This window comes from Salvelinus sp. IW2-2015, linkage group LG1, assembly GCF_002910315.2.
Source record: "Salvelinus sp. IW2-2015 linkage group LG1, ASM291031v2, whole genome shotgun sequence".
In the NCBI taxonomy this organism is placed as follows: domain Eukaryota; kingdom Metazoa; phylum Chordata; class Actinopteri; order Salmoniformes; family Salmonidae; genus Salvelinus; species Salvelinus sp. IW2-2015.
In genome coordinates, this window is record NC_036838.1 from 46677684 (window position 1) to 46689428 (window position 11745).

The following is an 11745-nucleotide window of genomic DNA, read 5'->3' on the forward strand; positions in this document are numbered from 1 at the left end:
TGCATATTGTACGAGCAAGAATTGAGTATGAGGCAGTTTAATTTGGAGACGATAAATGCTAATGTTGAAACAGCACCCCCTATATTGACAAAAGGTTTTAACAGAAAGTTAGCAAATTAAAAGCTACAGTACCCAAATTCGACACTATATGACAACATAGGGCAATCTGATACTTTGTACAGAAGTACAGCTATCAGAACACTGTCGTACACATCAATCCAGAGCATCCCGAATATACTCAATGGGTGACATGTCTGGTGAGTATGCAGGCCAAGAAGAACTGGAAGAACTGGGACATTTTCAGCTTCCAGGAATTGTGTACAGATCCTTGCGACATGGGAACGTGCATTATCATGCTGAAAGATGAGGTGATGGCGTAGATGAATGACACGACAATGGGCCTCAGGATCTCGTCAATGAATTTGACTGTGAATTTTAAATTAGTTTAGATGACATTCTGATTCTAAAATTAAACTTATCTCCTGTGGTTTGTATCGCAGGGCTCTGATGGTGCTACAAGGATACTAAAGGTTCTGTGGTAGTTCAGCATTGACCCAGACTGTGTTGTCAGACACAAATCAAAACAGGAATCTGTCACAGAATCTGTCAGACTCTTCTCTTGAACACCCTCCCTGTGGTGAATCTGATATTTGATGAATATTTCGTTATTAACATTTTTCCCAGAATAGCTATCTAACCTTTGAGGACATGATTGAGTAAATATTAGCAAAATTTGTTCGGCCACTGTTACCCAACTCTGTATTTGAGTATAGACAACAGTATCGATTTCCGCCACTTGAAAAGTAAAAAATGGGTTGGGTCTGCTGGTTGTTAATCCAGTATAAAGCAGACACATAGTCTGTCACTCCTGTGAGTGGAGCAGTAGGGTAGGAAAGGGTTGTCGTTTTCTAAGCAGTGAAGTCAGTGTTTAGCTGCGTCTTGGTCATGTCTGGAGTGTGGACTGTGCTGCTGCTCTGGGGCGTTGTCTTTGTCCCGGCTCTGTTGCATGGAGCTCTGGTCATCTCACGAGAAGACTCCACACCACAGGTGACTCTCCACGGTTACTATAGTATCTACTGTCCTGTCACCACATCTGGCCGCTCCTGCTATAATCTAGTGTTACTCTAGATTTTCTATATATATCTGTACCGTATCTACTTTGAATCGTCTCTGTTCTGCTTTCGCTCCGTATGTGTTGTGTGTGTGTACATTAATTGATTTATAGTCATGCTAATATCTATGTATATGCATTACAATGAATTTGACTGTGAATTTTWAATTAGTTTGGATGACATTCTGATCCTAAAATTAAACTTCTCCTGTGGTTTGTATCGCAGGGCTCTGATGGTGCTACAAGGATACTAAAGGTACTGTGGTAGTTCAGCATTGACTCAAACTGTACTGTCAGACACAAATCAAAACAGGAATCTGTCACAGAATCTGTCAGACTTCTTCTCTTGAACACCCTCCCTGTGGTGAATATACATTTTCCCCAGAAAAAAAACGCTCTAACCTTTTGAGTATAGATAACAGTATTGATTTCCGCCACTTGAAAAGTCAAAAATGTCCAAGTATTAAATAGTGTACTCTGTCAAAAATAAAATTCATAATACTGTCTGAATCTATACATTTTTTACAGAAAAGAAGTACAGATAATATGGAGGTAAGGAAATACACTATATTTACATGATCTTTGTGAGGATAATGATAAGCCATCACCAGGAATCCATGCCTTCATGGACTTTTTAAATGGAACCACTGAACCAGCTGTACTCTTTCACAAGAGTACAGCTGTAATCATTTGTTTTTTAAGTAATCCTGTAGTCAATGCAGCCTACTCCACGCTATTCAGCTGTATATGGAAAATATGTTTTGAGAAAATGTGTGAGCTTTTTTACAGGTATATTGGATAGTCATTACTCACACAAACACAAGTTTCAAAACACTTCTGTTGCTGTTTCTCTCTTTTTTTCCTATGTACGTACATGTACATATACCTCTATCCCTCTTTCTCTTCTTTTCTCTGCCTCTCTTCCTCTCTCTTTTCCTCCATCTCTCCCTCTCTCAGGTGGAGGTGTACAGTGTAAAGGTGGCCTGTAAGGTGGCGTCTCGTTTCGCTCACACGGTCATAACCTCCAGTGCTCTGAACAAGGTCAACTCCTCTCAGGAAGTGTTCTTTGAGGTGGATCTGCCCAAGACCGCCTTCATCACCAACTTCAGCATGTCAGTCAGYAGTCATGGCATATGTAGAAGTGTGTGTGAATGCATATGTGTGTTTGTTTGAATAACTGTGTTTTTGTATCTCAGGGAGATAGAGGGTCAGACGTACACGGGTGAGGTGAAGGAGAAGGAGAAAGCCAAGAAGCAGTATGAGAAAGCTGTTTCCACAGGGCAGACTGCAGGACTGGTCAAGTGAGTGGACCAGGGCAATGAGGAGGGAACAAACATGATGTTTCCATTACACCAAGCACTTCTATACTCTTATCACAGCCTGTGTTTTGTTTCAAATGTGATTGTCCTCCTACTGTACCTGTGTTTGTCTGTGTACTCTAGGGCATCAGGGAGGAAGATGGAGAAGTTTTCAGTGTCTGTGAACATCGCGGCCAATAGTAACGTCACCTTCATTCTGACATACGAGGAGTTGCTTCAGCGTAAACTGGGCCAGTATGAGATCATGACCCGGGTCAAACCCAAGCAGCTGGTCCAGCACTTTGAGGTCTGTAGATGTTTACACACTATACCCCAAAACAGCACTTTTGTCATCATCTTGACTCAGTCCTGTGTCTCATCAATCCAGTCCATGTCTCTAACAGATTGTGGCAGATATCTATGAACCCCAGGGCATTGCCTTCCTGGATGCCTATGGAACCTTCATCTCCAACGAGCTTCTACCTCTGGTGGAGAAAACAGTCACTGACAAAAAGGTATAATGCTGTTCTGTTCTATGAAACAAAWGCATATGGAGCATATCGTCCCAAAGAGATAAATACAATTTTGCTGTGTTGAAATGTGTTGTTTTGTGTTTAATTGTATTAAATTGTGTTTTCCTCCCTCACTCAGGCACACATCTCATTCTGCCCAACAATGGACCAGCAGAGAAAGTGCCCAGGTTGTGACGGCACCCTGATTGACGGGGATTTCTTTATCAAATATGACGTGAACCGAGCTGAGACCCTTGGAGACATCCAGGTTAGCTGTGTTGAATATGATACTGGATCAGTTTTGGGGTCAATTCCATCAATTCATGGTGTTCATGTCTTAATGATGCTCAGCATGTCTTTTTCAGATAGTGAATGGGTACTTTGTGCACTTCTTTGCTCCTCCGGACTTACCCAGAGTTCCAAAGAATGTAGTGTTCGTCATTGACAGGAGTGGGTCAATGTCTGGAAACAAAATGCGTCAGGTAAGAGAGGAGGGAAATAGTTTGTCTGAAAGAAAGAGCTGGGGAGAGAGAAAATATGAGAGCGAGAGGTTGAGAAAGAGAGCTGTAATAGTAGTTGATGTTCAGATTGACCTGAGAGCCTGTGATCTCTCATAGACAAGGGAAGCTATGCTGACTATCCTGAATGACCTGCATGAGGACGACTACTTTGGAATTGTCACATTTGACGACCAAATCTCAACATGGAAGGGATCTTTGACCAAGGCCACCATGGAAAATGTGTCTGAAGCCAAAGGATTTATCAAAGAAATACAGCACAGTGGATGTGAGTCATATGTATTTCATTAAGTTTGTGTCATCATTCATTTTGTCAGCCAGTCAGTTGTACAACTAAATGCATTCAACTGAAATGTGTCTATTGCATTTTACCCAACCCCTCTGAATCAGAGAGGTGCGGGGGGCTGCCTTAATCGAAATCCACGTCTTTGGCGCCCGTAGTACAGTAGTGAAACTATGGCAATATAACACTTGGGCAAGCTGTATGCTAAAATTGAGTGAGGTGCATTTATGAGGGAACTTACAAAATGTTTATAAACACCTGGATTGATTTTCTGTCCTGTTTTCCTTTTAGACACTGATATAAATGCTGCTCTGATGAAAGCTGTGGACATAATGATGAAAGACAAACARGCCAAGAAGTTCACAGAGAGGAGTGTGTCAATGATTGTCTTACTGACAGATGGAATGCCAAATGCAGGTGCTATCAGGTTTCCTTCCTTTCTGATCTCCCTTATTTGGTTGGGCTGCCATTTTAACATTGAAGTAGCCATCTGATGTATTGTTTTATATTAGATCAAGCCAGTAAGGTCATGGTACATTTGTTTACTGGTCCAGCCATGTGTGTTTGTGTACAGGAGTGTCTTCTACACCACAGATTCAGGAGAATGTCCGTGATGCAATGGGTGGGAACATGTCTCTGTTCTGTCTGGGCTTTGGGAATGATGTGGACTACTCCTTTCTGGATGTGATGTCTAGACAGAACCAGGGACTGGCCCGGAGGATCTACGAGGGCTCTGACGYCACTGTCCAGCTTCAGGTTTGGACCAGGGCTGTGTCCCAAATCTCACAATAGTGACTTTTCAGTGGTTTTCTGGTTTTACCATATCACTGATAGGGAGCGTCACAAGATGGATGAAACTATCTAGGTCATACATAGATACTGCATATTGGCATTAGTGGTAATGCACTGTAGAAAATAATTTAAGATAAATGATTAGGTAATGTGTGTCTTTGTGTCCTAGGGTTTCTATGAGGAAGTAGCCAGCCCCCTCCTCTCCGAGGTGGACCTGCATTACCCTGACAACCTGGTGAACTCTCTGACCACCAGCCACTACAAGCAGCTGTTCAACGGCTCAGAGATCGTGGTAGCTGGCCGGCTCACTGATAATAACTTGGATAACTTCCTGGTGGAGGTGTTTGCAAAGGGGGTGAGGAACAGACAGGCACATCACAACATGACACCCTGATACTGAGCTTAGAAAGACAGATCTTCATCAGTCTTTGCACCTRAATGGCATTGTGCACTCATTATGATGTACAGTACAATGCTTAACCCAACTAATGCTTGTCTCTCACTCCTTCTCTATGTATCTAATATCATCTTTCTCTTTCTCACTCCCTCACACTCTTTTAAGTTTGAGGAGGACTTTATTGTCAAAGGCCAGGCTAGTGCCCAGGAGTGGGACATACTGTACCCTGAGCAGGAGTACATCTTTGGGGACTTCACTGAGCGTCTTTGGGCCTACCTCACCATCCAACAACTGTTGAGCAAGAAGTCAGTGTGATCAGTTAACTGCTATTACTGATGTCTGGTGAACACTCCAGAACAAAATGGTGGCTTAGAATAATCCAAATTCCTAAGACACACTGGTGGTTGGGATGAATGGAGATGGTTATATTAAAGTAACTACATTTGTAAATATTACATAATTTTTTTTAAATATTACATAAGTTAAACCAAACCTAACCCAAGTTAAACCAAACCTAACCTCTAACCCAAACCTAATGCAATAACACCATTCATCCTATGGTTTTCTGTCAGAGAGACTGGAACTGCGGAGGAGAAGGGGAATGCCACTGCCCAGGCTCTGGAGATGTCCCTGCAGTACAGCTTCGTCACCCCTCTTACCTCCATGGTGGTCACCAAGCCTGAGACTGAAGAGGAGCAAGAGGAACCCCTCATCGCCGACAAGTTGACCGAGGGTATGAGACCAAGTGGGATGGGAGAGGGGGAGACCACCAGTACATCTGGCGTGTCTTATCTGACATGTTTATCTCAGTGGTTATAGAAATCCATGTATGGATTGTCAAAGGTGTGTGTCTGACAGTTTTTTCCTAATGCTGTTTGACAGATGAAAGGCAGAAAGCCCAGAGATTGGGTAAGAATATGACATGAATGGACAGGACTGGATTCATCATCTGAATGGATTTATAAGTCATTATGGATCACCTGAATTTATGACATGGAAAGCTGACACCAAATTATTTGTGGTTAGAAAYTAACCGTATTGGATGGTAATATACACCTTGTTATGTTCAGACCAAATCTATGAAATACATTTGACCACTGTACTTGAACTTTACTTGCCATCTGACATCTTTGGTGTGATTTTCAGGTCATTTTGTACCCCAGGTGGTGAGCAACACCTACAGGGTGCAGAACATGCCCACATACTTTGGTGGGTCCTCCTTCATTCAGAGTGACCGTTGTGTCAGACATGGGTTACTTCTGGATTTTCTATCTGGTGCGACTGTCTCAAAAATAGGTTGCTTTCACAGGCTGCAGTACTTGCATATTTATATTTAGTATTTTTTTCTGTGCTTCTTTTAACCAAACAAAAAACAAAACAGTGGATATATAGTTAACTGCCCAAATAAAGGATAAAAACAACAGTGTCTTAAAGACTAAATGAACCATATTTAGTATTTTCAATGTCCACCATGCTGTCATGCCACATTAGGACTACAGAGAGTGATCCAGAAGTTTGAATGGGCTTAGCCTCAACCAAATCACATTTTACAACTGGAACAATCTGTTGTTGACTCTGCAGTGGATGGGGACCCTCATTTCATGATTGAGTTGCCAGAGCAGAAGGATGCACTGTGCTTCAACATAGACGATAGGCCTGGTACCATCTTCAACCTAGTGAGAGACCAGCTGGCAGGTAAATATTAACCACTCAATGACTACAGAAATTACACTTTATTAAAGTACATAGTTATAGCTGTAGAAATGATTCATTATTTGAAATTGACCAACCTTTGACAGTAATGTGTCTTTGAATGTTACAAGGCATGAAACCAAACCATGACACTTGTTTCATAAAATAGACAACAAATATCAAAACTACACTATGAACCATTCAAACATAACACAGCTTGCCTCAATCTGTCTTACAGGTATTTTGGTCAATGGCCAGACCATTGGGGATAAGAAGGTGGCCCCTGATGGCAAAGTGAACACCTACTTTGGTCGCTTTGGCATTGTTCACCAGGGGCTGGGGGTGAGACTGGAGGTGACCACTCATGACATCACTGTGTCCCAGGATGGCAAGCAGGCCAAACTCCTCTGGTCTGACACCGCCTCTCTCAAGGGAGCCAAGTAAGTCCACCCTTACCTGGGTCGTTCCAAGAAGAGTGCCTTTTGTGTCCATTTGAGTAGAAAGTATAAATTCTGCACCAATATTGAATTTGAAAAGCCTGTTATATTAAATGAAGTGGCCTTTAATATAGACAACATGGAGAATTCAATAAATCTGTTTTTAATATGAATAAAGACTTGGTTTAATTCTGCATTATGACATGTCCCTCCGTGCCCCCACTACTTCTAGGGAAGATTTTAACCCACGTAACCCCAACATTTAATCATTGCAAAGGCCTAGTTATTTTGTTGCTTTGACAAAGTCATTTCTGAATATGATAATTTATTTCATGTGTTTAGTGATTCATTTACATCTGTCCCTCATTTTAAGGTCAACCCTGTTATGTGAACTGAACTCTGTTTAATACGGTGAAACTATTCCTTTATAAATATTTTTTTACAAATAAATATTGAACATCTAACAGTCAAATCATAGTGCAAAGTCAGGTGATCTGGTTCTACTCTTTTTGGACATTTTCTAGTGTTTTGTGGTGAAAACCTGAGCGGGTTGAGCATAACACGTCAACCCTGCTCCCATAGATAGACAGGCTACAAATGTTTTAACAATCAAATAAATTGTGACGCTTGCACTCAATTGCCACTCCCTGTTGCATGCAACAAGCTTCCATTCCCCCTTCACAAGTTGATTTATGGTTGATTTAAGAATTTGTCAACCCTGTTACTTTATTTGGTAGTATAGTCATTTTTTACTCCCTCTTGACATGGGAAAAAGTGTTGTTTTATGAAGTTGAACAAGTGCTCTTTATGGCAGGATGTAAAAATTAGGTGACATCTGAAGTTTTCTTTGGCACCGAATTTTTGGAATGACCCACCTATTCCCATTTTACTGTTCTGGCTTCCATATAACTCCTATTTATACACTGTATATAGAGAGACCAGAGTTTCTGGATTTAATGCAACCTCCCTTGCTACTCCTACTACCACAGAAGGTTGTAAGGGAATCTGATGTTTCATCCTATCTCCCTGTCCTCCTGGTTAAACTACCTCCATCTCTCTCCCCTCCTACAGTTTAGACCTGCAGGTGACCAAAGACCGCAGCTTGACTGTCACCCTCAGGGACTCGGTCCGGTTTGTGGTCATCCTACACAAGGTGTGGAAACAGCACCCCTACCACCAGGACTATCTGGGCTTCTATACCCTGGACAGCCACCTCCTCTCCCCCAGCGTCCACGGCCTGCTAGGTAGGAAAGCCACCTCCTGTCCCCCAGCGTCCACGGCCTGCTAGGTAGGAAAGCCACCTCTTCTCCCCCAGCATCCACGGCCTGCTAGGTAGGAAAGCCACCTCTTCTCCCCCGGTCCATGGCCTGCTAGGTAGGAAAGCCACTCCTCTCCCCAGCGTCCAGGCCTGCTAGGTAGGAAAGCCACTCTCTTCCCCAGCGTCCACGCCTGCTAGGTAGGAAGCCACTCTCTCCCCAGCGTCCAGGCCTGCTAGGTAGAAAGCCACTCCTCTCCAAGCGTCCACGGCTGCTAGTAGGAAAGCCACCTCTTCTCCCAGCGTCCACGGCCTGCTAGGTAGGAAAGCACTCTCTCCCCAGCGTCCACGGCCTGCTAGGTAGGAAAGCCACTCTTCTCCCCCAGCGTCCACGGCCTGCTAGGTAGGAAAGCCACCTCTCTCCCCAGCGTCCACGGCTGCTAGGTAGGAAGCCACCTCTTTCCCCGCGTCCACGGCCTGCTAGGTAGGAAAGCCACCTCTTCTCCCCAGCGTCCACGGCCTGCTAGGTAGGGAAAGCCAGCTCTTCTCCCCCAGCGTCCATGGCCTGCTGGTAGGAAAGCAGCTCCTCTCCCCAGCGTCCATGGCCTGCTAGTAGGAAAGCCACCTCTTCTCCCCAGCGTCCACGGCCTGCTAGGTAGGAAAGCCACTCTCTCTCCCAGCGTCCACGGCCTGCTAGGTATCACCAGGGGGCTCCAAAGGATAACCTGTCATTGGCAGGGCCAGATGAAATCTGCGTTGCTGGCTGGAGTTTTACTGCAGTATATTTGGAAAAATGTCTGTATATCTGATCAATAAGAATGTATTTTATTATCCCCATACAGGTCAGTTTTACCATGGGGTGCAGTTTGAGGTGAGAAACATGCGCCCAGGGGAGGAGCCAGAGAAACCAGATGCCACCTGCTAGTGAAGGGCAGGAGCTTACAGTGACAAGGTACTGTGATGTCTTCAACCACACACACACACACACACACACACACACACACACACACAACACACACACACACACACACACACACACACACACACACACACACACACACACACCACACACACAACACACACCACACACACACACACACACACATCACACACACACACCGACCACACAACAACACACACACACACACCACACACACACACACACAATACGACACACACAACACCAACCACACACCATCAACACACTACAACACCACAATCGGTCCACACACCAGACACACACACACACACACACACCACACACACATCACACATGGCCACACCACACACACATGATTGCACACACACACACCCACATCACATAATGATGACTGTCTCCGACCCACCACGGACACAGCGCATTCCCTACACACACCACATCACAACACACCACACACACACACATACACTCATTTAGCCATTACATCTGCACACCACACACACACTCGATCCACACAACACATCACACACACACACACACGTATCCTGTCACACAATCACAAACACACGATCATCACCAGGAGGCACACACACGACAACCACACACACAACGACACACTACACTTACAACACTACGCACACACATCTTGCATCATTGTCTCTCCGTCCCTGCTTCTTTTTCTTTGCACGAGGCTGGCAAAGGGACTTCCGCTGGGATGTGAAGAATGGAGAGAACGTCCCCTGCTGGTTCATCCATAGCAACGGCAACGGCCTCATCGATGGAAACCACACAGATTACATCATGTCTGGACTCTTCAAGACCGTCTGAGCCTGTTACACTAGCAGTCAACCTCCTCAAACAGTACATACAATACATCAGTCACACGTTTCACATGGATTCAACACACTGTATGTGCTATAGACATACCATCATGACATGAGAATAATTCATAGATAATGTAAGATAAAATCAGACCGAAGTACATTTGATTAAAAGATAAGTGGCAGGATAGAGAACTGCTGTCGAATACATTCAATGTTTTCATATTGATATGGGATAGTGATGACAAAAACCTGTTGAAATAAATGGGCCCACTTCCACCTAACATGTGTGCATTTAATCCCATTTTGATTGGCCCTTGAGAGGGAAAGATGAAGGGAGAGAGAAACATATACAGAGAGATAACAAATCAACACTGTGGTGCTTGACGTATTGCCTGGCTATCCAGCCTCCTTGCTCCGGACAAACGCTACTCCACGCTCAAAGACGTTAGTTTCTTCTCCACAAGAGTCTGGATCTGAGTACCTCCCAAACATTCACCAAATGTGAACACATTCAGGGCCGTCTGATTGGTCCAGAAACCAATGGGTTTAAGSTGACCACATTTAAAATACCCAAATGCGGGAAAACAGGAGGATTTTACGGGAAAGTGTAGCCTACATAAAAACATTTTGCCGCACCCTCCACCCACTCAAAGTTTGTACCGACAGATGTAGCCTACTGAATATCATTATAGAATATACATAAAATGCATCTTCCAATTGAAACGTCTGCCTATGCCCACACATACATTTTTATACCCTCAAACACCAAGTTAGGCACACCTAATTTCAAAATAGGCTATGGCATCATCACTGTCAATCCTGAATGGATTCACGTTTGACTAGTGAAATGTCCAAACAATGTTTACATGCCAATCATTTGATCTCAATCAGTTTCTTGGGAGTATACATTTAGATCTTCTTGAATTACTATTTTGTGAGCAAATTAGAACAGATGGTGTTAACAAACTTCATACCACAGCATTGTTGAATACTCGTTTCTGATTGGCTAGAAGGGAAATCTAGAATGGAGATTAAACCAGATAACAGGACAGTTGGAAAATATATGTTATGTATACTGAGCAAAAATATAAATGCAACAATTTCAACAATTTTACAGTTACAGTTCATATAAGAAAATCAGTCAATCGAAATAAATAAATTAGGTCCTAATCTATGGATCTGTTGGACACAGATACCTTAAAAAAAGGTAGGTCGTGGATCAGAAAACCAGTCAGTATCTGGTGTGACCACCATTTGCCTCATGCAGCGTGACACATCTCCTTCACATAGAGTTAATCAGGCTGTTTGTTGTGGCCTGTGGAATGTTGTCCCACTCCTCTTCAATGGCTGTGCGATATTGGTGGTAACTGGAACACGCTGTTGTACACATCGACCCAGAGCATCCCAAACATGCTCAATGGGTGACATGTCTGGTGAATGTGCAGGCCATGRAAGAACTGGTACATTTTTAGCTTCCAGGAATTGTGTACAGATCCTTGCGACATGAGGCCGTGCATTATGAGGCTGAAACATGGGCCTCAGGATCTCGTTGCGGTATCTCAGTGCGTTCAAATTGCCATCGCTAAAGTGTAATTGTGTTCGTTGTCTGTAGCTTATGCCTGGCCATATCATAACCCGACCTCCACCATGGGTCACTCCGTTCACAACGTTGACCAGCAAACCATT

At 43.7% G+C, this 11745-nt stretch overlaps 1 protein-coding gene across 1 annotated transcript; it reads left to right on the top strand.

Moving 5' to 3' along the window:
* The first annotated feature begins 825 nt into the window (after positions 1-825).
* LOC111968607 (inter-alpha-trypsin inhibitor heavy chain H3-like) lies at positions 826-10066 on the top strand. Its single transcript, XM_070445243.1, has 22 exons — positions 826-1047; positions 1338-1367; positions 1640-1663; positions 2069-2223; positions 2308-2412; positions 2554-2716; positions 2814-2924; positions 3061-3189; positions 3287-3403; positions 3539-3707; positions 4014-4139; positions 4297-4478; positions 4684-4869; positions 5077-5216; positions 5484-5644; positions 5794-5820; positions 6058-6120; positions 6493-6606; positions 6842-7043; positions 8112-8284; positions 9138-9246; positions 9924-10066. The coding sequence occupies exons 1-21, from the start codon at positions 946-948 to the stop codon at positions 9218-9220; spliced, it is 2562 nt and encodes an 853-aa protein (XP_070301344.1). The 5' UTR covers positions 826-945; the 3' UTR covers positions 9221-9246; positions 9924-10066.
* Positions 10067-11745: the final 1679 nt, after the last annotated feature.